The sequence below is a fragment of the Strix uralensis genome, chromosome 35 (genome assembly GCF_047716275.1).
Source record: "Strix uralensis isolate ZFMK-TIS-50842 chromosome 35, bStrUra1, whole genome shotgun sequence".
NCBI lineage: Eukaryota > Metazoa > Chordata > Aves > Strigiformes > Strigidae > Strix > Strix uralensis.
This window is the reverse complement of record NC_134006.1, coordinates 1698436-1725249: the sequence shown is the minus strand read 5'-3', so window position 1 is coordinate 1725249 and position 26814 is coordinate 1698436. Positions and strand designations below refer to the sequence as shown.

General features: G+C 64.9%; 1 protein-coding gene and 1 long non-coding RNA gene across 2 annotated transcripts; one reads left to right on the top strand and one right to left on the bottom strand.

The window, feature by feature from the left end:
• Window positions 1-449: 449 nt before the first annotated feature.
• Window positions 450-25830, bottom strand: COL11A2 (collagen type XI alpha 2 chain). The gene is made up of 67 exons (XM_074854350.1): window positions 25670-25830; window positions 17954-18115; window positions 17638-17848; window positions 16372-16534; window positions 16126-16257; window positions 15775-15864; window positions 14909-15028; window positions 14707-14775; window positions 14187-14246; window positions 14025-14066; window positions 13833-13895; window positions 13654-13728; window positions 13468-13554; window positions 13168-13224; window positions 12943-12996; window positions 12761-12814; window positions 12613-12666; window positions 12413-12466; window positions 11980-12033; window positions 11813-11857; window positions 11594-11647; window positions 11408-11452; window positions 11207-11260; window positions 11030-11074; window positions 10841-10894; window positions 10697-10741; window positions 10499-10552; window positions 10279-10323; window positions 10126-10179; window positions 9907-10014; window positions 9757-9810; window positions 9568-9621; window positions 9396-9440; window positions 9213-9266; window positions 9079-9123; window positions 8768-8821; window positions 8629-8682; window positions 8340-8393; window positions 8124-8231; window positions 7921-8010; window positions 7773-7826; window positions 7567-7674; window positions 7332-7439; window positions 7179-7232; window positions 7003-7056; window positions 6739-6846; window positions 6591-6644; window positions 6435-6488; window positions 6271-6324; window positions 6079-6132; window positions 5884-5991; window positions 5711-5764; window positions 5532-5585; window positions 5258-5311; window positions 5103-5156; window positions 4912-5019; window positions 4705-4758; window positions 4559-4612; window positions 4318-4425; window positions 4125-4178; window positions 3936-3971; window positions 3797-3850; window positions 3311-3602; window positions 3110-3222; window positions 2960-3034; window positions 2430-2663; window positions 450-2115 (listed from the first exon to the last, which is right to left on the bottom strand). Exons 1-67 carry the CDS (start codon window positions 25749-25751, stop codon window positions 1969-1971), a joined length of 5253 nt encoding a protein of 1750 aa, XP_074710451.1. The 5' UTR covers window positions 25752-25830; the 3' UTR covers window positions 450-1968.
• LOC141936947 (uncharacterized) lies at window positions 20548-21291 on the top strand. The gene is made up of 4 exons (XR_012626854.1): window positions 20548-20579; window positions 20610-20660; window positions 20913-20932; window positions 21073-21291. It is a non-coding gene; the product is annotated as an uncharacterized LOC141936947 (long non-coding RNA).
• Window positions 25831-26814: the final 984 nt, after the last annotated feature.

The window sequence follows — 26814 nt, the reverse complement described above, 5'->3', positions numbered from 1 at the left end:
TGCTCCCACTTCCCGCCCTTTTCCCTCCCTCACGCTTTCTCCTCTTGCCCTTTCTCCCCTTCACGCCGTGGCCTGTTCCCGCCCTTTTCTCCCCTCACGCCATTGCTGTTCCCGCCATTTTCTCCCCTCACGCCGCTGCCGCTTCCCGCCCTTCGGCCTCTTCCCACCCCTCGTTCTGCCCGGCCATGGTTGATGGCGCATGGTCCCCACCACCGAAGCGGGAAATCTGAGGGCGGAGGCGGGCGTCGAAGTTGTGTGAGGTGGGTAACGGGTGTCTGAGGAGAAGCAGGAAGCGTCAAGGAGAGGGGGGGCGTTGGTGGCGGGTTGGAGCTGAAATCCCCTCAGAGCTGCAGTTTCAGGAGACTTTTCCCAAATCTCTTTTTTTTTTTTGGTAATTTTTAGTTTGCAAAACCTCTTTTAGGAGCCATCGCGAAGCATTTTACATCTCGGAGGTTCTGCAGCTCCTCTGGACCGAGCGGCCCGTCTGCAGGTGCGTTTACGAACGGTGGATTTGTGTTTATTCCCCGTTTTCTCCCCAGGATGGGAACTCGTCTCCGTACGGAGGAATTTCATGAGGGAGGAAATAAGCTAGAGGAAAGCGAGAGAAAGGAAGCCAAAAAAATAACCGACCCCCCAAAAAGCAGCAAAATTATAGATGATATATTACAATACAACTTAAAAAATTACTTACAAAACATTACACAGGCCGCCGGCTCAGCACCAGGGGGCACACCTCCGCTTTTTAAGAAAACTAAAAAGCAAAGACTGGTGCCCCTTTAAACTTCTTTTTATCGGACAGCACCAAGAAAATAATTTTTTACCTTTTTTTGTTGGGTTTTTTTTTTTTGTTCCTCCCCTCCCTCCTCCCCCAAGCACTGGGCTGGGTTAATCTCCATGCAGAAATTCATTTCTTGGGGTTTTTTTTTGGGGGGCGGGAAATCCATAATGACGCCGCAGGGACCAGTATCGATGGTTGTATCCACTCCTTTAAATAATATAATTAATTTAAAAAATAAAAAAACACAGTAAAAACACAACGTCCTTCTTCCTCACTTCCTTCCACGGGCCAGGGATAGGTTTTTTTAAGCGCGCCCATCGCAGGAGGGGTGATTTGCAACGGCTGGAGGTAGGACTGAGGGCAGAGCCTGGAACCCCTCTGAGCTCAGGGGTGCAGCGGGGAAGAGCAACAGCGCCTCGATGGGTCAGGGAAGCTTTTTTTTTTTCAAATTAATTAGCCGCGAGGAACAGCGTCACGAAGTCAAGCAGCCGCTCCACCTGGCTGGGCCAAACCACGCAGCCCGGGTAGGTCGGAGGCGAACCGCCAGCGTCGCCGCGGGGCTGCGTCCGAAGGAGGTGACGCTCCCGGGGACGGACGCCGACCTCCCGACCCTGAGGCTTTGAAGCGCGAGGGCTTGAATCCACGCGGAGAGAGGTACGAGAGCTCTCTCGGCGCTAATCCCAAACCCGCTGGGCGGTGCTTGGGCAGCCCACCGGCGCCCGTCCCGGCCTTGCGTTAAGCTTTCAAACCCGAGTCTTCCCCGCGGGTTTGCTCCTCGAGGGGTCCCCGCTGGGGCGGTGGGGCTGGGGGAGCATGGAAAATAAGCCCTGGGAATACTGGGAAAGAGCACTGGGATTCAGAGGGAGATAGTGGGAGGGAATAGAGCACTGCTGGGCGCTGAGGGAGGGAGCCAGTGGATCCGTTAAAAACTTTCCTCTCTGTCTCTCTACATATTAAAATATAGATTTATTCTAAGCGTTAAAAGTCTCTTTGGCATCTCTTCCAGACCCTGGCCCCCGCGGTGGCGCGTCGGTCTCGGTGTGTGCGGGCAGGGCCGGCCCCTCGGCTCCTCGCAGCAGCGGGTAGGTGATGGGAAGGGGTAGGTAGGGGTAGGGGGGGGGATGCGAGGAGGATGAGGTTTGCCCCCCGCTGGAGGCCAGGGTGTGGGCAGGGAGGGCGACGGTTTGGTCCTAGCCGAGGAAACAGACTGGGCCCACCTCGAACCCGAACCTCTGGCCGGGTTCGCCGAAGTCCATGACGCGCACGTCCAGCAGCGGGAGCTGCTCCAGGCGGGGCGTGCTCACCTCCAGCACCGTCCGGCCGGGGCCTTTCCGCGCCTGCAGGAGAGGGGACGCGGGCGGGGGGGTGCTCAGAGGCTGGGGCGGGGAGGGGGCGCCTCTTTTCTTTCACCTCATTCTCACCCCGTTCTCTTTTTACCCAGCGGCCTCCGCTGCTCCGGCGTCAACCCAGACGCCACCCGGCGCCTCCATCTCGCAGCCCCAAAGGCAAAATCCCACCTTCCCCCCTCCACCTCGGCACCTTCTAATCCTTCCTCTCCCCTCGCGATTCATTTGGGCCTTCCCCCACCTTTTTTCCTTCACCTCTCCCCACCGTCTCCCTCCAACCCCACCACGTCCTCTCGCTCCCTCACCGCGCAGCCGTCGGCGATGGCTTTGATGTAGGGGCTGGTGTCGTAGCTGAGCTCCTCCTCGTTGGCGGCCAGGAAGCGGAGGGCACGGCGATGGTCCCCGGAGACGGCGCTGTGCCAGCCCACCGAGCGGTGACAGCGGTAGGTGAAATTCTGGCGGGCGGAAACGCTGAGGAGCCGGAGGAAGGTCAACTGCACCACGCCAAGGGCTTGGCTCTCCGCGTCCGTGTAGGAAAACTGCGGGATCGGGAGATGAGTTAACGGGGGACGAGTGGGAAAAGGGGGGCTGGAGGGGGTCAGAAGGGCCGACAGGTTCAAGGTCAAAGCGAGGGATGTTTCTTTTTCTCCTTAGACATGAAGAGAAGCCGCCGGCCGCCCCGGCGACAGCGCCCAGGTAAGCGGAGGGCAACAAGGAGGGGGCTTGGAGGGGCACACCCGGCATTGCCACGCGGGCCAGCGGCCTTCGCGGAGGAGGAGGAGGGAGACCACCCGCCCCCCCCACCCCAACCCCTGCGAGCCCACGGCGTCCTTACCCTGCTGCCCTCCTGGAACTGACTGAACCAGCGTCGAGGCACCTCCTCCTCCTCCTCCCAGGCCGCCATCTTCACCTGGCAGAGAGGCCGCTGTCAGCTGGAGCACCCCTGCCCCCCGATATCCTGCCCCCCCTCCCCAATTTCACTCACCTCCTGTACGTCCTTGCTGGGAAAGACACAGGTTTCCCCACCCGCTGTGAAGTTGCAGTAAACCTTGAAAGAATCTCGGGCGCAGCCCTGGTTGGGGTCAATCCAATACTCGCCTGCACAGGGAGGAGACGGGGGGGTCAGCGTGCGGCTGGGGGGGACGCGGTGACACCGGTGACGCCAGTGTCACCCGCCGCCGCTCACCATCGGGCAGCCCCGGGTGACTGAGCTGCAGGTCCTGGCAGGTGCGGGCAGGATTATCCCGGGTGCCCATCGGGCGCCGCAACCCCTCGATCTCCTGTTTGAGGGAGTTGAGGGACCCGAAAATCTCCTCCATGCCCTCGGCGTAGTCGCGAGCCGCCTGGTCGGCGGCCGCTCGCTCTTCCTCTTGCTCCTCCTCCTCCTCCTCGTCCACCAGCTTGCTGCCGTCGATGGAGCGTTTGCTCTTCTTGGGCAGCTGGATCGGCAGGGGCTGGATCACCTCCCCGGGGGGGCCCTGCGGCGGGCACAGCACCCTCACAGCACCCAAACACAGGTTGGGGGGCACCCCAGGACCCCCTAGAGCCAGTAGCCAACTCTCCGCACCCATTTTTATTCTCCCAACCGAAAAAAATTCTCCCATTTTTATTTCTCCACGCCCCCCCGCCACGTCACCCCTTCCCCGGCACCAACGGTGCAACCACCACTCACCGGGTGTCCGGGGGGTCCCGGGGGTCCGCGTTCACCTTTGGGTCCTGCTTGGCCCTAAAAAAAAAAAAAAAACATCAATTAGTTAAATCGCAGCCTTGGGCAGGTGGTGGCAGGGTGGGGACAGCGGCTCGGCGCTTACCATGGCTCCCTTGGCACCTTTGGGACCCGCTGGGCCCTGTGAAACGAGATCAGCTCTGTCAGGGACAGAGAGGGGGGGACGCAGCAGCCCCCCTAAAAAACACAGGGAGGGAAACGGGGACTAAAAAGGGGGAGCGGAGCAGCGGGGTTTGGAGGGGAGGGGGACGCGGGACTTGTGGGGGGCACTCACGGGAAGTCCGGGGGGGCCAGCGGGGCCGATGGGTCCGGTAGCACCAGGGATCCCCTTTGTGACGGGAGAGGAGCCGAAAGCGGTGTGAGGAAACAGGGACACCCCCCCCAAGTTCTTCCTTACCCCCCAACCCCCAATTTTGCCCCCAAACTACAACCCCACCCTCATTCCCCCCCCCCCCCCCGATACTCACAGTTTCTCCTTTCTGCCCCGTGGAGCCCTGGGGGCCGGGGAGCCCCCGGTCCCCCTTCTCCCCCTGCTCCCCGGGGGGTCCGATCAGGCCGATGAGGCCAGGGTGACCCTGGGGAGACGCAAACGGGGTTCAAAACAGGGACATGGGGGGGGGGGGTTAGGGTGGTGGCCCCCCAAGTGTGGGGCACGCCGGGGGTCCCCGCTTTGTGTCGGTGACCCACAAGGCGACGCCTCTCGCTCACCTTCTCTCCTTTGGCACCGGTGTCACCTTTGAGACCGGGGAGACCCGGGGGACCCTGCAGAGATTGACGTGAGATGGGGGGGGGAGGCTTAAATTGGGGGACAGCCCCCCCCTTTTTTAAGGGGTGGCAGCGAGGGCCACACTCACCACTGGTCCCGGTGGCCCAGCCTGGCCTGTGGTCCCTGGTTTGCCTTGTTCTCCCTGCGCAGGCGAGAGGACGAGGTTGAGTGTGTCCCCCCCCCACCAAGTTCACGCCAACCGCGGGCACGGTGACACGTCCCCGTCCCCTCTCGGGGTGACAATCAGCCCTTCACCCCCTCTTCTACCCCGGGCCCGCGGGACGTTGGCACTTACCACCGAGCCGGGCAGACCTCTGAGACCGTCGGGGCCCTGTTTCCCGGCAAGGCCTTGGGGACCCACGGGACCCGTTTTACCGGGAGCACCCACCGCGCCCGGTTCTCCCTGCGGGGACAAAGTTTCACCGGGTGAAGCCGGTGACGGTGACACGGGGTCGGGGCGGGGGGTTGCGTCACCGAATCGCCCACCTTGGCGCCCTTCTCGCCCTGACGCCCCTCGGGGCCGGGAGAACCAGCTGGGCCCTGCGGAGAGGAGAAATTAGGGGGGTGGGGGACAAGGGACACCCAGAGGGGGGGTGACACGGGACGTGTCACGAGCGGAGCCGGGCTCAGGTGGCACTTACCCTCTTCCCCAGGGGACCGGGAGGACCGTTCTCACCCGTGGGACCCGGCGAGCCCTGAGGAAGAGGAAGGAGTCGAGCGGTTCCTCAGGCGGGGAGGAAGGCGAGGAAGAGGAGCACCCCAGATCCAATGGACGACAGGTTGGGCCCCCCCCAAACCCCCAACCCCGCGGCGTTCCCATCCCGAATCCGGCGACGGGAGCGGGGTCTGCCCGGAGGGACGGTGACAGGCTGAGGGGGGGGGGACACCCACGGGGGGGGGGGACGTGGCACGCACCGGTTCGCCGGGCTCGCCGTCCTCGCCGCGCTCGCCCTTGGCACCATCCTGGCCCTGTCAGGGAGAGAAAACGTGGAATCAACATGAACCCCCCCCCGCCTCAAAGCCACCCTAAAATCCAGCCCCCCCCCCCCAATTCCCTGAGGAAAGAGGGGGGGGGAGTGGGATGCGACACTCACCCTGGGGCCCATTTCACCTGGGGGGCCGGGATCGCCCGGAAAACCGACGGGACCCTGAAACAGAGCGAGCTGCTAGTCCAAGCCCCCCCCCCCCAACCCTGAGGGGTCCCAACGCCTCCCCACCGCTGGAGAAGGGTGGGGGGGGACAACAACGACACCCCCACGACACTCACGGGGTTGCCCTTGGGCCCGTCGTCGCCGGGGGGGCCTTTCCCCCCGGGTGGGCCAGCAGCACCCGCAGCTCCGGCTTCTCCCTTCTCCCCTCGCTCTCCCCGGGGGCCCTGTGGGACAAGATGGAGTCAGCGAGGGGGGGGGACACACACAGGGACAAATTAAGGGGGGGGGGGGGTGTCCCTGCTGTCCCTTACCTTGACTCCGGGTTCACCCTGGATTCCCGGGGCCCCCGATTCACCGGGGTCCCCCTGAAAGAAGAACAGAAAGAAGTCAACCCCCCCCCCCGTGCCACCCCGTTCCTTGCCCCCCCACTTTGGGAAAAAGCCCCCCCCTCCACGTCCCCCCCTCTTTCCCCGGGGAGCGAACCCCAATATCCAGGGTCGTACCTTCTCACCAGGAGGTCCCAGGTTGCCAACACCTCCGGGGGGTCCTTGGGGTCCCTGTTTTTTTTTTTTTTGGGGGGGGGGGGGGGGGAGAGCAGAGCGGGTCACCCCAACACCCCACATGGGGCAATGGGGGGGCAAAGGGGGCGGGGGGGGGGCTCACTTACATCAGCTCCAGAGGGTCCAGCTGGGCCCCGGGGGCCTGGGGGGCCGGGTGGGCCCTGTGAGGGGGGGGGGGAGCACAGAGTGAGACTAATCTTGGGGTACCCCCACCCCGAGTGACACGGGGCCAAGGCGGGGGGGGGGGGGTCAAGGTCACTCACCATGGGGCCCACATCACCCGTTTCACCTTTTTCACCAGCCGGACCCGGTAAACCCTGAAGGGGAGGAGGGGGGGGGAGAGCGAGTGGTAAAAAAGGGGGGGGCCCAGTGGGTGCTGGGGGGGTGCGAGGGTTGGGGGGGGCTGCTCACCTGGAGCCCGATGGGGCCGGGGGGGCCGTTGAAGCCCCTCGTCCCCTCGTCGCCCTTGGCCCCAAAATGTCCTTGGGGACCTCTGGCACCCGGTTCCCCGTCGGCGCCCTGCGAGGTGGGAAGGGGGGGGCAGGAATCAGCCACCACTTCCCCCCCCCCCCCGTTGGGACCGTCCCCTCCTCGGTGTGGCCTCAGGGGTGACACAGGACACACACCCCCCCCCCCATTTCCCCGCCGCCCCCCCACATTTCACGGGCTACTCACGGCGGCTCCAGGTTGCCCGACTGACCCGATGGGCCCGGGGGGGCCGGGAGGACCCTGTAGGGGAGGGAAAGGGGGTTAGTGGAGGGGGGGGGACACCCTTGGGGTGGGGAGGGGACAGCGGGGACAAAGTTTGGGGTGACAGCGAGGGGGGGGGGCGGGCCACCGGTCACACTCACGTGCTCGCCCTTGTTGCCTTTGCTGCCTTTTTGTCCCGGCTCGCCCACTTCACCCTGGGGGGGGGGGGGGAGGAGAAAAAAGGGGGTGCTCAGGCCCGGTGTTGGGGGGGGGGGACACAAATGGGGACACTGGGGACAAGGGTGGGGCCTCACCTTGTCACCGTCCTCCCCAGGGCCACCGGGGGGGCCGGCCGGGCCCGGTAAACCCACAGGGCCCTGCACGCCATCGCGGCCAGCGGGACCCATGGGGCCCTTCTCACCCTACAGGGATGGGAAAGTTTTTTTGGGGGGGGGGGGGGTGTTGGGGTGTCAGGGGGGGGGTGGGGTGCATCACCCACCCCCTTGCACCCCTCCTGCCCCTCGAGGGGGGGGGTCCCGGTGCACTCACGGGAACTCCTTTCTCTCCAGCGGGACCCGGTGGGCCCTGTGGTCCTGGTCGTCCTGGGGGGCCAACGGGACCACCTTGTCCGGGGCCACCTCTCTCTCCAGGGGACCCCTTTGGGGGGGGGGGGGGCAAAAATTATTTTTGGGGGGGGGGGTCACATCAGAGCCGTGAGGCCCAACGCTTGTGGAGAAGGGGGGGGACACACTCACGGCAGGTCCTGGGGGTCCCGCTGGGCCCTCGTTGCCCTTCAGCCCTGGGCCACCCTGTGAGAAGAGTTGGGGGGGTCATTGCGGGGGGGGTGGGTTTTTTTTTTTGGGGGGGGGGATCACGGTTGAGCCGAGGAGGGGTTTTACTCACCGGGGTGCCGGGCAGACCCCGCTCACCGGGGAAACCCCGCAAACCCGCGGGACCGTCCTTCCCGGGGGAGCCAGTGGGGCCGGGGTCCCCCTAAGGTGAAAAGGGGGGGGGTGGATTTTTTGGGGGGGTTGAGGTGAGGGGGGGGGGGGCTCCACGCCCCCAGTAGCCCCGTCCCCCCTCCCTGTGGCCCGTCACCGTCTCACCTTAGTGCCCTCCTTGCCCGACGGCCCTGGTAGCCCTTGTTCGCCGGGGGGGCCGGGGGGGCCCGGGTGGCCCCTCTCCCCCATGGGGCCCGACTCGCCAGCGGCTCCCTGGCACATGGAGGGGGGGGGGGGTCGGGGGGGGGGGTCAAGAATCAGCGCCCCCCCAGGGGAAATTGGGGGGACCCCCACCACCCCCAAACCCCGCTGTGAGCTCACCTGAGGTCCCACCACCCCGGGGGGGCCGGGGGGGCCGGTTTTGCCTTGAAAACCCTGGAGGAGAGAGGAAAATTGGGGGGGGGGGGGCGTGGGGGGGGGGGGTCAGCACTAGGAGAAAGTTATGAGTAAGGCAAGAGTAGTGTGTGAGGAGGGATTGGGGGGGGCTCGGAGGGGTTTGGGGGGGCTCGGAGGGGTTTGGGGGGGGCGTTGGGGACAGGAGAGCGGCTGGGGGGGGGCAACATGGGTGTCAGCACCGTTTTGGGGAGGGGGGGGGACACCCCACACTTACGACTTCTCCTCGCTGCCCGGGGTGCCCGGGGAGCCCGTCCTTGCCGGGGGGGCCCTGTGGGGGGAGGAGGAGGGGGTGAGCAGCGCTGGGGTCACCCCATTTTTATTTTTTTTTGGGGGGGGGGGGGCGCGACACTTACAGGGGGTCCTTTGGGTCCTGGGAAGCCGTTGGGTCCCTGCGGTCCTGGTAGACCCTGGAGGGGAGAAGTTGGGGGGGGGGGGGGGTGTGTTTTACGGTGCTAATTAACACATCGCTCGTTAGCAGAATATTATTGGGGACCCCCCCACCCCGCGCCGAGACGGAGCCGCCGGGAGGGGTGAGTTGGGGGTCTGGGGGGGGGTCTCAGAGCCTGACACAAGCGGCTGTAGATGGGGGGGGGGGGGGCGCAGAAGTGGCCGTAGAGGGAACGGGGGGGGCCCCCCCAAAATCCAGCCTGGGGCACCCACTCACCCGTTCTCCTGGGGGGCCGTGGGGGCCGTCGCTGCCCGATGTGCCCTGGGGGGGGGGGGCGAGGAAGAGGAGATAAATTTTGGGTGCCCCCCCCCCATCACCCCCCCCCCACCCCCCCCCCCCCCAGGACTGACCTTCGCCCCTGACTTGCCGGTGGCTCCTCGTGGTCCCCGCTGGCCCCTGGGACCCTACAGGAGGAAAAGGCGGGGGGGGGGGATGGTCTATCAGCCCCCCCCCCAAACCGGGGGGAGCCCCCACACCCCATAGATTTAGGGGTGCTGCCCCCCCCCCCCCATTTAACCCTCCCCCACACTCACCGTGGGGCCACGCTCGCCCCTGGGCCCCGATTTGCCCGACAGACCCTGTAAAAGTTTCAGAGACACATTTTTTTTGGGGGGGGGGGGGCACACACACAGGGCAGGGACCCCCCCCCATCTTCAGAGGGGGGGTCATGAGGGTTTTTTTTTTTTGGGGGGGGGTGTCACTCACCCTGGCGCCTTTCTCGCCGTTGCTGCCCGGGAATCCGGGGAACCCCTGCGATCCCTGGGGATGGGAGGGGCTGGGGTGGGCGGCGGTGAAAAAAAATGGGGGGGGGGACACAGGGGAAGGGGGAGGGGGGAAATGGGGGGGGGTGGCAAAATATGGGGGACCCCCCCCCCAACGCTTGTCACCGCTCACCTTGGGGCCCTGACGCCCCGGGTAGCCGGGCAGGCCTGGAACTCCCAGTTTTCCCTGTGGGAAAAAGGTGGGATTGATGGGGGGGGGTCACGGGGGGGTTAGGGGGTGTCCCCCCCCCCCCCCTAATTTCTCCGCGTGCCCCCCCCTCACCTTCTCTCCGACCAACCCGATGGGGCCGGGGTCACCGGTGGGTCCCGTCCGTCCCTTGGGACCTTCGGGTCCGTCCTCGCCGCGGGAGCCCGGCACTCCCACCTCCCCCTGCGGGGGGGGGACACGCACATTTTAGGGCGGGGGGGGGGCGCTCCCCAATGGCCCCCCCCCGCACCCCAAAATACCAACACACCCCCCCCCCCCCCTTCATACACCTACCCGGTCTCCTTTGACACCCATGTCCCCCTTGAAGCCGGGGAAGCCTTCCTCGCCCTGCGGGAGAGGAGGAGGATGGAGATGTTGGGGGGCTTGGGGGGGGCACTGCGCCCCCCCCCCATATTTTTTTTTTTGGGGGGGGGGGGGGACACCCACCTTCTCGCCCTTGTGTCCTTTCAGCCCCCGGATGCCGTCTACGCCCTGGGGAGAGAGAGAGGAGCGAGGTGACCCCGCGGCGCGAGGCGGCCTCACGGTACCCGATTTTTCCCGGTTTTACCCCAAAATTAATTTGGCTGGGACCCGCTGTGCGCCCCCCCCCCACCAAAAAAAACAACCAAAAAACCCCCCCAAAAAAAAACCAAAGCAAGACACTGACCTTGACACCGCGTGGGCCGGGGTAACCGATGGGGCCTTGGGGACCCGAGGGACCCTGCGGAGGGAGGGGGGACGTTTACACCCGGGGTCATTTTGGGGGGGTCACCACGGGCCCCCCGTCCCCCCCCCACCGCGGGGGGGGGCGCAAAAAAACGGGGCAGAACATGGGGAGGGGGACGTGGGGAGAGGGGGGGGTTACCTGGTTGCCTTTGGTGCCGGGGGGTCCCTCCTTGCCGGGGTGACCCTGGGGACAAAAGGGGGGGTCAGGAGTGGGGTGACACCACCTGGGGGTGACGGGGGGGGGGGGGGCACGGATTGGGGGGGGGGGGGGGTGTTTACTCACGGGGGGGCCGTCGGAGCCGGGCATGCCGGGCAAGCCGGGTTTTCCTTGGGGACCCTGCAGAGAGAGAAGTTGGGGTGAGCGCCAGGGGGGACCCCAAAATGCAAAGGGGAAGGAGAGGGGGGGGCAGCATTTTGTAGCCCCCCCCCCCAAAAAAAATTCCCTGCGCACCCCCCAATTCCCAGCCCCCACCTTCTCTCCAGGGGGTCCCGTGGCGCCTTGTGGTCCCGGGAGCCCCTAAAACACAAAAAGTGGAGGGGGGGGGTTACACCCCCTGGTCGCAGCAATGGGGGGACCCCCCCCCTTTATCCAGCGGGGGGGGGGGAGGTTGAAGAGGGGGGGTCCAGCTGAAATGGGGGGGGGACTCACCTGGGTTCCTGGGGTCCCCTGTTGACCGGGGGGTCCGGGTTCCCCTTGAGGCCCCTGCGATGGGTCAGAAATTGGCGGTGGGGGGGTGTCAGTGGTTGAGCCCCCCCCCCCAGTGGGGACACGACACCCCATGGAGGCAGATGAGGGTGGGGGGGACACTGCGGGGGGGGGGGCAGGGGGGGGGGTCTCCCCAAAACTCACCAGGTTCCCCTTGGGGCCGATGGGGCCGTCCATGCCACGCACGCCCTACGGAGGAGATGGGGGCTGAGATTGGGGGGGGGTCAGGGGGTTTTGGGGGGGTCCAGAGGGGTTTGGGGGGGTCCAGAGGGGTTTGGGGGGGTCCAAGGAGTTTGGGGGGGGGCAATGGGGGATGAAAGTGTCACTTACGGGGGGGCCAGGGATTCCTGGGGGGCCCTTGGGGCCGAGCAGACCTCTGGGTCCCTGCGAGGGTAGATGGGGTGTTAAGGGGGGGACACACGGGCTGAGGGGGGGTCTTTGGGGGTGTCACCCCCCCCCAACATCGCAGTGACAACCCCGCTGGGATGTGACACCGCTTCGTGCCCCCCCCCCCCTCAACCTCCCCCCCCCCCCCGCCCCCCCCAGTACCGCTTCTCCAGGGAGTCCTCGGGGTCCCACCTCTCCGTCGTCACCCTGCGGAGGTGACAATGTTGGCGTGGGGGGGGGGGGTGACAATAATTTTTTTTTTTTGGGGAGGGGGGGTCGTGTGTGTGTGTCTGTGTGTGTGTGTCCCCCCCCCAGCACCACTCACTCACCCTCTCACCATCCTCACCGGGGGGGCCTGGCATTCCCTGCGAGCCGCTTTCACCCTAAAAAACCACCGCGGGGTCAGTCGGTGCGGGGCGACTGTGCCAGGAGGGGTGTGATGGAGCGGGGAGGGAGGGGGGGGGGGGATTTTTTTTTTCTTTTTTTTGGGGGGGGGGTCAGGTAAAGGGGGTGTTGAGCGCCGGTTGAATGCGCCCAGTGTGCAGGCAGCCGCCTGTGAATGGGGGCTCTGTGCCCGCGGTGACGGTGACGCCGGCGCCGGTGTTTGCTCAGGCCGCGGTTTATGGGTGTAGCCGGGAAAAAAAAAATTATTATTTTTTTTTTCAGGAAGGGGGGGGGGGGGTACACAGCGGGGTGTACAGGCAGAATTTGGGGTGTGTGTCCCCCCCCCCCACACACACCACCCCGGTGGCGGTGACTCACCCGGTGGCCTTTGTCACCCGGTAGCCCTGGTAGCCCGTCGAAGCCGCGGTCACCCTGAGGTGGGGGGTGACAGAGATGTCAGCGCGGTGACCCCCCCCCCCCAGAATGAGAATGGGGGGGGGGGGGGGGTCCAGGTGCTGGTGACAGATTTTAAGGGGGGGGGGGCAGATTTAAGGGAACCCCCCCATCCCAACCGTTACCTTAACACCGGGATCGCCGGGCATCCCCCGCGCGCCGTCAGCTCCCGGTCGGCCCTACCGGACACAAAGGGGGTGAGGGGGGGCCCCCCCCCAAAAAAAAAAAAAAATCCCCCCTCCCCAAAATATCCCCCCACCCCCCCAAACTCACCCTCCGGCCAGGTTTTCCTGGGGGGCCCGTGAGGCCCTGGGGACCTCGGGGACCCTGGAGGGGGGGGGGAGCAGAGCGTTAACGAGGTCCCGGATAACGGGGTGCACGCGGCGGCGCTGGGGGGGGGTCGTGGGGGTGTCCACTGACCCCTCCCCATTTTTTTTGGGGGGGGGGCGCCTCACCTGGGGGCCAAAATCTCCAGACTCCCCCTTCATGCCGGTGCTGCCGGGTTGCCCCTGTGAGAAAAATAGGGGGGGGGGTAGAAATTATGGGGGTGACCCCCCCCCGGACACCCCTAAACTCACCCCAACCACACACTGGGGGGGGGGGGGGGAGGCTGGTGCCCCCCCCCCAACCCCCAAAATGCTGATACCACCCCCCCAAACCCCAAAAACGTTGATACCCACCATGGGTCCAGGGCGGCCGGTGTAGCCCATGGGTCCGGGGGGGCCCCTCAGGGCCAGCTGCGGGGGGGGGGGGGGGACAGAAACAGAGAGGGGGGGGGTATTTTTCATGGGGGGGGGGGGGTTAAAACTGCAGGGTCCGACCCCCCTCTTCACCCGCAGGGGTGCGAGCAGCTTTTGGGAGGGGTCATTTTTTTTTTTTTTTTGCCATAACCCCCCTTTTCTCCCCAAAATGCTGCCCCCCCCCCAAAAAAAATTAATAAAAATGCTGCCCCCCCCCCCAAAAAAAAAAAAAACACTCACCCGGGCTTGCTGCAGGATGGCCTGAGCCTGCGCCTCTTGCGCCGCCACCACCGGCCCCTTGTCGCCGCCGCCGCTCCCGAAGCGGAACTGGTGTCCCCCCCCCAAAAAAAAAAAATTTAGGGGGGGACCCACCTTTTTTGGGGGGACACCCCCCCCCCCACCCCACTCTATCACCGGGGCACTCACCGGCAGCATCATGGAGGTGCCGGGGGGTCCGGGGGTCCCGTCGGAGCCGGGGAGGCCGGCGCGGCCGGGGGGGCCCTGTTGGGGGTAAAATGGGGGGGGGGACACAGTGGTGTAAAAAAGGGGGGGGGTCAGTGGCATAAGGGGGGGGTCAGAGGGGCCCCCCCCGAATTTTTACTCACCCTCTCGCCGGGTTCTCCGGGGGCTCCCGGGGGTCCCTGTGTCCCTGGGGGTCCTGACATGCCCTGGGGGGGGGGAGGAAGAGACACGGGGTGAGACACCGAGGGGGGGGGTGATAATTTGGGGGGGGGGGGGCAATAACGGGGTGCTCCCCCCCCCTTCCTCATAACAACGAGGCGGGGGGGGGGTCTTACCGCAGGTCCCTCAGGGCCGGGGGGACCCTCCACCAACATGCCCTGGGGGAGGAGAAAAAAGGGGGGGGGGGCAGCATTAGCGGGGTGGGGGGGGGGGCCACCGGAGTGGTGACCCCCCCCCCCAAATTTTGGGGGGGGGGGGGGACACGCACACACACGTACCGGTTCGAGGACGGCGGGTTCGCCCTTCTCGCCCTTGTAGCCCCTGACGCCGCGCACAGCCTGGGGGGGGCAGACATGTAGCCCCCCAAAAGGGACCCGTCAGCGGGGGGGACCCCACGTGTCCCCCCCCCCCCCAACAACGCCGCGATGGGGGGGGCGGGGGTGTCTCTGACACACCCCCCCCCCGCCATCCCCGTTAACGCGGCCTTAATTAAGGCTGAGTTTAAGGGATGGGGTTACCCCCCCCCCAAAATCACAAAGCAGGGGGGAAAGGGGGGGATTTCGGAACTGGGGGGGGGGGGGGGCATGACCCCCCCAGTTCAAATCCCAGCGCCCCCCCCCCCCAAAAATAGCATCGGGGGGGGGTGATGATGTCACGAGCGGCCTGAGTGACATCACACCCCAAGGTGAGGCTGAGGCCATGCAAAGGGGGGGGGGGGAAATGGATGGATTTGGGGGGGGGGGGGACACACAGAGGACAGACGGACACTCCCCCCCCCCCCCCAGCACCCCAACTTACGCCCAGCGATTCGGGGTGCTCCGTATAGACGTACTCATACGCCCGGCTGGGCCCCCCCTCCTCCTCCTCCTGCCCCCCCCCGCACCGAAGAGAGACGGTGTTAGTGGGTTTTGGGGGGGGGGGGGGGGACGACCCCCACTGCACCCCCCAACCCGCAGAGGGGACCCCAAGATTTTCGAGGGGGGGGAGGGGGGGGTGTTACCTGCGCCGGCCCCGTCTCCTCCCAGGAGGCACCTTCGGGGGGTCGGGGGGGGCCCGGGGCATAATCCGGGTACACGGTGGCCCCCCAAGGTTCTTCCGTGGGGGGGGGCAGCCCCCCATCCTATTTTTTTTTTTTTTGGGGGGGGGGGGGTGTGTCAGAGATATCACGGGAGAACGGGCGAGACGGACGGACAGACGGACAAGCGAAGCGATGGAGACACAGCGGGGGGGGGGGTTAGTAGGGGGCTCCCCAAAATCACACCCGGATCTTTTTTTTTTTTTGGGGGGGGGGGGGGAGAGAGAAATAAAGGCACGGGGTGATGTGGCTGGAAAAGGGGGGGGGGCCCCCTATTTTTCCAACGCTCCCCCCACTTTATTTCCAGGGTCGGGACGGACGGACGCGCTTTCTACCTGCTGGTAAGTGTTGCCGGGGGGGGGGTCGAACCCCATCTTGGTATTTTGGGGGCCCCCCCCTTTCCCAGGGGCCTTCCCGGAGGCGGGTGCCGTGTTCATCAGCCGATGGTGTTTTTTCGGGGCGCCGGTTCTGGTGGGGGGGCCCTTGGGGGGGGGGGTCTAGTTCCCAGCGGCGATGATGGTGGCGGGCGGGGTGGTGGTGGGGGGGGGGCAGAATATTTTTTTGGGGGGGGGGGGGGGGGGGGACACAACATAAAACATAAAACACCCGGCGTGAGGCCCTGGGGGGGGGGTGACATGAGTTTGGGGGGGGGGTGGGGGGCACCCCCACGCCTTCCCTATTTTGTGCGCCTGTTTTAGGGCGGGGGGGGGACACACAGAAGGTGGGGGGGGGGGCCCTGCGACACAACGGGGACGGACAGACAGCCGGGGGGACAGACACCCCCCCGTTACCTTTTCGGGGACCCCCCCCGGGGGGGGCCCATCCTCGCTATTAGTGTAGTAGTAGGGGTACTCGTAGTACTCCACAGCCTCCTCGGAGTACTGGGGGGGGGGCCGGGACCATGATTTTTTAATTTTTTTTTGGGGGGGGGGTGGAGAAGAAGGGAACATCACCAAAACGCCGCCATTTTGGGGGGGGGGCCACACAGCGGGGGCGTGTGTGTGTCCCCCCCCCTCCGACCCCATCCCGCTTTGTGAACCCCCCGCCCTGAACAACCCAAAGGAGAAGGGGGTCCCCTCCATCGTTGTCACCCCCCCCCCTAAAATTTTGTGTCCCCCCCCCCCCCCTCCCCAGACACACACCTCTTGGGGGCGGGGGGGCTCCTGTGCCTGGGGGCTACCGGCCACCGTGGCGACGCAGCCGGGCCCGTAGAGTTCGCAATAATCGAAGGCCGCTTGGGGGTCCGCGGCGATGAGGAGCTGTTGGATGTCACCCTACGGGGTTGACGGGGGGGGGGGGCGGACACACACACGGGGTGTCACGTGCGGTGTCCCCCCCCCCCCAAAAAAATAATTAAAAAAATCAATATATTTTTCCACCCGCAGCACCTGAAAAACTTCCTCATCCAGAATCCGGGTGCCGAAAACGGTGATGCCGCGGGTGTCGAGGACGGGCCGGGCGCTCCGGGGAAGGGGCCTCGTCACCCGTTGGTGACAATCCAGCACCAACGTCACCGAGCGGCGGTTGACGCTCAAAGCCACCCGGTGCCACCTACGGGAAGGAGGCGACACCCAACGCTCCGTTGGTTGATAACGGAAGAGGTTGGGAAGGCGACACCCAACACTCTGTTGGTTGATAATGGAAGAGGTTGGGAAGGAGGCGACACCCAACGCTCCGTTGGTTGATAATGGAAGAGGTTGGGAAGGAGGCGACACCCAACACTCCGTTGGTTGGTAACGGAAGAGGTTGGGAAGGAGGCGACACCCAACACTCCGTTGGTTGGTAACGGAAGAGGTTGGGAAGGAGGCGACACCCAACGCTCTGTTGGTTGGTAACGGAAGAGGTTGGGAAGGAGGCGACACCCAACGCTCTGTTGGTTGATAACGGAAGAGGTTGGGAAGGAGGCGACACCCAACGCTCTGTTGGTTGATAATGGAAGAGGTTGGGAAGGAGGCGACACCCAACGCTCTGTTGGTTGATAACGGAAGAGGTTGGGAAGGAGGCGACACCCAACACTCCGTTGGTTGGTAACGGAAGAGGTTGGGAAGGAGGCGACACCCAACGCTCTGTTGGTTGGTAACGGAAGAGGTTGGGAAGGAGGCGACACCCAACGCTCTGTTGGTTGATAACGGAAGAGGTTGGGAAGGAGGCGACACCCAACGCTCTGTTGGTTGGTAACGGAAGAGGTTGGGAAGGAGGCGACACCCAACGCTCCGTTGGTTGATAATGGAAGAGGACGGGAAGGAGGCGACACCCAACACTCTGTTGGTTGATAATGGAAGAGGTTGGGAAGGAGGCGACACCCAACGCTCCGTTGGTTGATAATGGAAGAGTTTGGGAAGGAGGCGACACCCAACGCTCCGTTGGTTGATAATGGAAGAGGTTGGGAAGGAGGCGACACCCAACACTCCGTTGGTTGGTAACGGAAGAGGTTGGGAAGGAGGCGACACCCAACGCTCCGTTGGTTGATAACGGAAGAGGTTGGGAAGGAGGCGACACCCAACGCTCCGTTGGTTGATAACGGAAGAGGACGGGAAGGAGGCGACACCCAACGCTCCATTGGTTGGTAACGGAAGAGGTTGGGAAGGAGGCGACACCCAACGCTCCGTTGGTTGATAACGGAAGAGGCGGTTGCCCGGTTGGCCAATACCTACTTGCCGTCGGCTAAATCGACGCCGCGGAAGAGGGGATAATCCTCGGGGGGTGGGCGGCCATGTTGGTCTTCGTAGAGGAAGACGGGCGAGCGGCCGAGCTCGACGCCGAGCTGTTGGACGCCATCTTGGTTGTAGACGGAGAGGAGGAACGCTTGGACGCCGCGCTTGGCCTTTACCAACGCCATGATGGAGAAATCCTCCGGGAATTGACCTGGGAGCGAGCGAAAGGTGAGGATTGGTGTCCCCCCCCGCCCACCCCGGGGTTGTCACCCTGTTGTCACACCCCCTGCCCCCCCTCCCCCCCCCCCCCCGGTACCGGCGAAGAGCTGGCGGGTGGGGGCGCTGAGCTGCGCCTGCCGCGTGATCCTGTAGGCGCTGTCGGAGCCGGCGCCGTGCTGGGAGCAAAATCCCGGCGTTTTTTTGACGCCTTCGGGCAGGGAGTGGAGCTGGAGGATCTTCAGCACGTCCACGGGGTCTCCTGGGGGGGGACACACACGCGGTGGGGTGTCGGGGTGGGGGACACGCCACGCCCCCGCCGCCACGCTGGCACTGGGAGCGGTGCGGAGGGTGCTGTTGGGTGCTGTGGGGTGCTGACGGGGTGTTGTGGGTGCTATGGGGGGCAATAAGGTGCTGTGGGGTGCAACAGGGTGCTATGGGGTGCAACAGGGTTCTGTGGGTGCTATGGGGTGCAACAAGGTGTTGTGGGGTGCAACAGGGTGCTGTAAGGTGCTATGGGGTGCAACAGGGTGCTGTGGGGTGCTATGGAATGCTATGGTGTGCAGCAGGGCTCTGTGGGTGCTATGGGGGGCAATAAGGTGTTGTGGGGTGCAACAGGGTGCTATGGGGTGCTGTGGGGTGCAACAGGGTACTGTGGGGTGCTATGGAATGCTATGGGGTGCAACAGGGTGCTGTAAGGTGCTGTGGAGTGCAACAGGGTGCTATTGGGTGCAACAGGGTTCTGTGGGTGCTATGGGGTGCAACAAGGCGCTGTGGGGTGCTATGGAGTGCAACAGGGTGCTATGGGGTGCTGTGGGTGCTATGGGGTGCAACAAGATGCTGTGGGGTGCTGTAGGGTGCCGTGGGGTGCAACAGGGTGCTGTGGGGTGCTATGGGGTACTATGGGGTGCAACAGGGTGCTGTGGGTGCTACGGGGTGCAATGGGGTGCTATGGAATGCTGTGGGGTGCAACAGGGTGCTGTGGGTGCTATGGGGTGCAACAGGGTGCTGTGGGGTGCTATGGGGTGCAACAAGGTGCTATGGGGTGCAACAGGGTGCTATGGGGTGCTGTAGGATGCTATGGGGTGTAACAAGGTGCTATGGGGTGCAATGGGGTGCTGTGGGGTGTAACAGGGTGCTGTAGGATGCCCTGAGTGCTACAAGGTGCCATAGGGTGCTCTGGAGTCCCATAGGGTGCTGTGGGGTGCCCCAGGCACTGCAGGGTGCCGTAGGGTGCCATGGGGTTCCCTGGGGACTGCAGGGTGCCATTGGGTGCTATGGGGTGCCCCGGGCACTGCAGGGTGCTATAAGGTGCCATAGGGTGCTGTGGGATGCTATGGGGTGCCACAGGGTGTCCTGGGCACTGCAGGGTGCCGTGGGGTGCCGTGGGCCCCTCAGGGTGCCGTGGGGTGTCGTGGGGATGCCATAGGGTGCGGTGGAGTTCCCTGGGCACTGTGGGGTGCTGTAGGGTGCTAGGGGATGCCATGGGGTGCCATAGGGTGCCATGGGGATGCTATAGGGTGCCACGGGGTGCCCTGGGCACCACAGGGTGCCACGAGGTGCCATGGGGACGCTATAGGGTGCCGTGGAGTGCCATGAGGTGTTATAAGGTGCCATGGGGTGCTATAAGGTGCTATAGGGTGCTATAAGGTGCTATAAGGTGCTATAGGGTGCCCTGGGGTGCTATAAGGGGCCATAAGGTGCTATAGGGTGCCATAGGGTGTTATAGGGTGCTATAAGGTGCCATAGGGTGCTCTAGGGTGCCATAAGGTGCTATAGGGTGCTATAAGGTGCTATAGGGTGCTGTGGGGTGCTATAGGGTGCCGTGGGGATGCTATAGGGTGCCATAAGGTGCTATAGGGTGCTATAGGGTGCTATAGGGTGCTATAAGGGGCCATAAGGTGCTATAGGGTGCTCTAGGGTGCCATGGGGTGCTGTGGGGATGCCATAAGGTGCTATAGGGTGCTGTGGGGTGCCATGGGGATGCTATAGGGTGCCGTAGGGTGCCATAAGGTGCTATAGGGTGCTATAGGGTGCTGTAGGGTGCCGTGGGGTGCTATAGGGTGCTGTGGGGTGCCATAAGGTGCTATAGGGTGCCGTAGGGTGCTGTGGGGTGCCATAAGGTGCTATAGGGTGCTATAGGGTGCCATAAGGTGCTATAGGGTGCTGTGGTGTGCCATGGGGATGCTATAGGGTGCCGTAGGGTGCCATAAGGTGCTATAGGGTGCTATAGGGTGCTGTAGGGTGCCGTGGGGTGCTATAGGGTGCTGTGGGGTGCCATAAGGTGCTATAGGGTGCCGTAGGGTGCTGTGGGGTGCCATAAGGTGCTATAGGGTGCTATAGGGTGCCATAAGGTGCTATAGGGTGCTGTGGCGTGCCATGGGGATGCTATAGGGTGCCGTAGGGTGCCATAAGGTGCTATAGGGTGCTATAGGGTGCTGTAGGGTGCCGTGGGGTGCTATAGGGTGCTGTGGGGTGCCATAAGGTGCTATAGGGTGCCGTAGGGTGCTGTGGGGTGCCATAAGGTGCTATAGGGTGCTATAGGGTGCCATAAGGTGCTATAGGGTGCTGTGGCGTGCCATGGGGATGCTATAGGGTGCCGTAGGGTGCCATAAGGTGCTATAGGGTGCTATAGGGTGCTGTAGGGTGCCGTGGGGTGCTATAGGGTGCTGTGGGGTGCCATAAGGTGCTATAGGGTGCCGTAGGGTGCTGTGGGGTGCCATAAGGTGCTATAGGGTGCTATAGGGTGCCATAAGGTGCTATAGGGTGCTGTGGCGTGCCATGGGGATGCTATAGGGTGCCATAAGGTGCTGTAGGGTGCTGTAGGGTGCCGTAGGGTGCCATGGGGTGCCATAAGGTGCTATAGGGTGCTATAGGGTGCTATAGGGTGCCGTAGGGTGCTGTAGGGTGCTGTAGGGTGCCGTGGGGTGCCATAAGGTGCTATAGGGGTGCTGTAGGGTGCCGTGGGGTGCTATAGGGTGCCGTGGGGTGCCATGGGGATGCTATAGGGTGCCATAAGGTGCTGTAGGGTGCTGTAGGGTGCCGTGGGGTGCCATAAGGTGCTATAGGGTGCTATAGGGTGCTATAGGGTGCTGTAGGGTGCCGTGGGGTGCTATAGGGTGCTGTGGGGTGCTATAGGGTGCCATAAGGTGCTGTAAGGTGCTATAGGGTGCCATAAGGTGCTGTAGGGTGCTGTAGGGAGCCGTGGGGTGCCATAAGGTGCTATAGGGTGCTATAGGGTGCCGTGGGGTGCCCTGGGCCCTGCCCGGTGCCGTGGGGCGCCGCAGGGCAGCGCAGCCGCCCCCCCCGCCCCGTCCCCCCGTTATCCGAATGCCGATCTCCCTCCCGGGACGCCCGTGAACGGCGCCTTTGTCCGGCCACCGCCGCCCCCCCCCCCCCCCGCGCCGGGGCCCCCCCCAGCACCCTCCTGGGACACCCCCCCCCTTTTCCTGAACCCCTAAATCACAGCCCAGCCCCCCCCAATCGCCCCCCCCCAGCGCAGCCCCACACATCTGCAGAACCCATCAAGGGGCAGCAGCCAAAGCACTAACGGGGGGGGGGGGGGGGCACGGGGGGGGTGTTGGGGGGGGGGGGGGGGGAGCAGCAAAAAAACCCCCCACCCCCCCCCTTTTTTAACACGGGGCCTCCGCCACGTGCGTGTGTCCGTCGGTCCGTCCTCCCCCCCCCCCCCAACCCCTCCCCGCGCCCCCCCCCCCCGCCGCCGCCTGCGTTTCTCATCAACCCCGTGGCACGGGGGTTCGCCTGTTGTCGTGTGTCTGTGTGTGTGTCCCCCCCCCTCCCCAAAACCGCCACGTTTGGGCTATTTTGGGGGTGCTGCAGCGTTAACACCCCCCCCCAAAAAAAAAAAATTAATTAAATCATTAAATAAATGAATAAACCACCTCAAAAACGCACCCCCCCCCCCCCCCCCAAACTGTCCAGCCTGGTCTTGAGGGATAGGGGGGGGGGGGGGGAACAGCCGATAAATAAATAAATAAAATATCTCAAACCCCCCCCCCCAAAAAAAAAAATAAAAAATTCTCCGGCCTGGTCTTGCGGGGGGGGGGGGGGGGGGAACTGGTGATAAATAAATAAATAAATATCTGGACACACCCCCCCCCCCAAAATAAAAAAATAAAACTATTCTCTGGCCTCGTCTTGTGGAGGGGGGGGGGGGACTGGTGACAAATAAATAAATAAATAAATAAATAATCTCAAACCCCCCCCCCCCAAAAAAAAAAACATTCTCTGGCTTGGTCTTGGGGAGGGGGGGGGGGGGGGAAACTGGTGATAAATAAATAAATAAACCATCACCCCCCCCCAAAAAAAAAAAAAAAATAAATTCTCCAGCGTGGTCTTGAGGGATGCGAAGGGTGAAAAAGGGGGGGGGGGGCGGTGAATTAAACCACCTCACCCCCCCCCAAAAAAAAAAAAAAAATAATAATTCTGGGGCCTGCGCGGGTCCCCCCCCCGCTTCCTGCCCCCCCCCGCGCGGCCGCACAGAGGCACCTTTCTTCTGCGGGAGAGGAAAAGCCATTACGGCGCATAACTCAACTCCCGGGGGGGCCGGAGTTTTTTTTGGTTTTTTTTTTTGGGGGGGGGGGCCCCTTCTTTGCCGTCCCGCGTCCCCCCAAACCGGCTGCTTGTCGCCTCCCCCCCCCGCGCTGCGTTTTCTCCGCTAAATATTGGGGGGGGTGTGTGTGTCCCCCCCCCCCCCCCAGGTTGGGGGCTGCCTTCTCCTGGAGGGGGGGGGGTGCCCTAAAAAAATCCGCCCCCCCCCCAAAAAAATTCTGAGGTTCCCGCCCCCCCCCCCCCCCCAAGATGCTGCCGGACCCCCAGCTCCATCTCTGCACCCCCCAACCAGGTGCACCTGAAAATTCTGGGGGCTCCCCAAATTTTTGGGGTGTCCCCAGCCCCCCCCCCAAATTTCTGGGTCCTCCCAGGACCCCCCCAAACCCCCCCCCCCCAAACTTCTGGGTCCTCCCCAGAGACCCCCGGGGGCTCCCCAAAATTCTGTTTTTTTTTTTTTCCCCAAACACCCCCAGATCCCCCCCAAACTTCTTGATCCTCCCCAGAGCCCCCCAGACACCCCCAGACCCCCCCCAAATTTCTGGGTCCTCCCCAGACCCCCCCCCCCCCAGGTCCCCCCCCCAAACTTCTCAATCCTCTCTAGAGACCCCCCAGGTCCCCCCTAAACTTCTGGGTCCTCCCCAGAGACCCCCGGGGGGGTCCCCAAATTTCTGGGTCCTCCCTGGGGCCCCCCAGGACCCCTCCAGATCCCCCCCAAACTTCTGGGTCCTCCCTGGAGCCCCCCAGGACCCCCCCAGACCCCCTCAGGTCCCCCCCAAACTTCTGGGTCTCCCTGAACCCCCCCCCAGACCCCCCCAGGTCCCCCCCAAACTTCTGGGTCTCCCTGAACCCCCCCCAGACCCCCCCAGGTCCCCCCCAAACTTCTGGGTCTCCCTGAACCCCCCCCCAGACCCCCCCAGGTCCCCCCCAAACTTCTGGGTCTCCCTGGAGCCCCCCAGACCCCCCCCCCAGATCCCTCCCAAACGTCTAGGTCCTCCCTGGAGCCCCCCAGGACCCCCCCAGACCCCCTCCGGTCCCCCCCAAACTTCTGGGTCTCCCTGGAGCCCCCCAGGACCCCCCCCCAAAATTTCTGGGTCCTCCCCAGACCCCCCCAGAGACACCCCCCCCCCCCTCCATGGTATCGAGGGGACTTGGGGCGCGGGGGACTGAGGGGTGCCGGGGTGGGGGGGAGTTGGGGGGCAGGGGAAGGGTTTTTTGGGGTTTTTTGGGGGGTTTTGGGGTTTTTTTTTTGGGGGGGGGGGGCAGCAGCCGCCTCCGACTGATCCCGGCCCAAGGAATTTCCAGCGGCCGCTGCCAGGCCGGGAGCGAGTGGAAAAAAGAGGCGGAATGTGGCCGGGACCGGCTGGCAAAGCCATTGGCGAGGGGGGGGCGCGGGGGGGGGACACATAGAACGGGGAGGGGTGGGGGGGGGACACACGAAAAAAAAAAAAAAAAAATATTGGGGGGACACACACAGGGGGAGCCCCCCAATGCGGCGGGGCTGGGGGGGGGCAGAGGGATGGGTGGAGGGGAGTGGGGTCGGGGGGCGGGGGGGGGGAGGATGAGGGGGACACCCACCCCCCCCCAACCCCCCCCCCAGCACCCCGAGGTCCCTGGGGGGCGGGTGGCACCGTGTGTGTGTCCCCCCCCCGGGGTATAAATAGCCCCGGAGCCGCCCGCGGTAGCCACGGGGCTAAAAATAGCCCAGGGTGGGACCGTGGCGGCCGGGGTGTGCCGGGGCCGGCCCAGTACGGCCCAGTACGGCCCAGTACACCCAGTGCTGCGACCCCCCGGTCCCAGTCCCCGTCCTGTCGCATCTCCCCAGTCACCGCCTCCCAGTAGCGCCCAGTTCCAGTCCCAGGGTATCTCCCAGTATGTCCCAGTGTCCCCAGTGCTTCCAGTCACCCGTTCCCAGCGTCTCCCAGTTACAGCAACCGCGCGGTTCCCGTCTCCCAGTTGTCCCAGTTCCCGCTTCCCTGTATCTCCCAGTTACGCTCCGACACGACCTCCCAGCGTCTCCCAGTATCTCCCACTTAAAACCTCCACGCAGTTCCCAGTTCTCCCAGTTACCAGCCCCGCTGCGCCTCCCAGTTACCACCACTGGGATCTCCCAGTGCTCCCAGTAGCGGCTCTGCGGAGCAGCATCTCCCCAGTTCTCCCAGTACTGGCTCTGCGGTGCCTCCCAGTCAAAGCCCAGCAGCATCCCCCAGTGCTCCCAGTGCTCCCAGTACCAGCTCCCTGTCAGCCTCCAGCAGCATCCCCCGGCGCTCCGGCTGCGCTTCCCAGTTCGCCCAGTGCTCCCAGTACCAGCTCCGAGTCAGCACCCAGCAGCATCCCGCGACGCTCCCCAGTGCCCCCAGTGCTCCCAGTACCAGCTCCCAGCAGCATCCCCTGGCTGCTCCGTGCTGCGGCTCCCCAGTTGCCCCAGTGCTCCCAGTTAGCGCCCGGCAGCATCCCTGGGCGCTCCGATCCGCTCCTCCCAGTGCTCCCAGTGCTCCCAGTACCAGCTCCCAGTCAGCATCCATGGGGACTCCAAGCCGCATCCCCCCAGTGCTCCCAGTCCCCCCAGTCCCAGCAGCATCCCCGGGTGCTCCATGTCACACCTCCCCAGTTCCCCCAGTGCTCCCAGTCCCAGCTCCCAGTAGCATCCCGGGGCGCTCTGAGCCGCTCCTCCCCAGTGCCCCCCAGTACTCCCAGTTCCTCCAGTCCCCCCCAGTGCTCCCAGTAGCATCCCAGGGCTCTCCGACCTGCACGTCCCCAGTCCCACCAGTGCTCCCAGTCCCCCCAGTGCTCCCAGCAGCATCCCGGGGCGCTTCGACCTGCACGTCCCCAGTTCCTCCAGTCCCCCCCAGTGCTCCCAGTTCCCCCCAGTATTCCCAGTAGCATCCCGGGGTGCTCCGACCTGCACCTTCCCAGTTCCCCCAGTGCTCCCAGTCCCACCAGTACTCCCAGTGCCAGCAGCATCCCGGAGTGCTCTGAGCCGCTCCCCTCCAGTGTTCCCAGTCCCCCCCAGTGCTCCCAGTAGCATTACAGGGCTCTGCAACCTGCACCTTCCCAGTGCTCCCAGTGCCCCCCAGTACTCCCAGTATCATCCCGGGGCGCTCCGACCTGCACCTCTCCAGTTCCCCCAGTGCTCCCAGTACTCCCAGTTCCAGCTCCAGTAGCATCCCGGGGCGCTCCGAGCCGCTCCCCCGCAGTGCTCCCAGTGCCCCCCAGTGCTCCCAGTTCCCCCCGGTGCCGGTCCCACCTGTGCCCGCGCCCGCGGGCCGGGCCAGGGCGATGCCGAGCCCGAGGATGGCGAGTGGCAGCGCGGGGCCGCGCGGGGCCATGGCGGGGCCGGTCGGTGCCTCCGCGGCTGCTCCCGGGCACGATCGAGCCCCGAGTGCGGCCGCCGCCGCCGCTCGCCCGGGCCCAGCCCCGCCGCCGCCGCCCCCCCCCACCCCGGCCCGCCCCGGCCCGGCCCCCGGGGCTGCCCCGGTCCGCCCCCCCCCCCCGCCCCCCTTCCCCGCCCCCCAAAGCCCAGCTCGGTCCCCGTGTCCCCGGCCCCTGTCCCCGTCCCTGTGTCCTTGTCGCCATCCCTGTCCCCCTGTCCCCATCCCACCCCACATCCCTGTCCCCATCCTTGTCCCTGTCCCCGTGTCCCCGTCCCCATCCCACGTCCTTGTCACCAGCCCCAGCCCGTGTCCCACATCCCCGTCCCATGTCCTTGTCCCCATCCCTGTCCCCGTCCCCGTGTCCTTGTCCCCACCCCTGTCCCCATCCCACCCCACATCCCTGTCCCCATCCTTGTCCCTGTCCCCGTGTCCCTGTCCCCATCCCCGTGTCCCTGTCCCCATCCCCCGTCCTTGTCACCAGCCCCAGCCCACCCCACATCCCTGTCCCCAGCCTGTGTCCTTGTCCCCATTCCTGTCCCCATCCCCGTGTCCCCGTCCCCATCCCACGTCCTTGTCACCACCCCCGCCCCTGTCCCACATCCCCATCGCCATCCCGTGTCCTTGTCCCCACCCCTGTCCCCCCCATCCCCATCCTGTGTCCTTGCCCCTGTCCCCCATCCCTGTCCCCGTGTCCCCATCCCCTGTCCTTGTCCCATCCCTGTCCCCATCCCATGTCACTGTCCCCCATCCCGTCCTACATCCCTGTTCCCATCCTGTGTCCCTGTCCCCAGCCCATTCCCTGTCCCCCATCCTTGTCCCCAGCCCCTGTCCCATCCCGTGTCCCTGTCCCCACCCCATGTCCCATCCCCACTGTCCCCACCCCGTGTCCTTTTCCCCATCCTGAACCCCTGTCCCCACCCTGTGTCCCTGTCCCCATCCCATCCTACATCCCTGTCCCCATCCCATGTCCTTGTCCCCATCCCGTGTCCCTGTCCCCATCCCATGTCCCCACTCCATG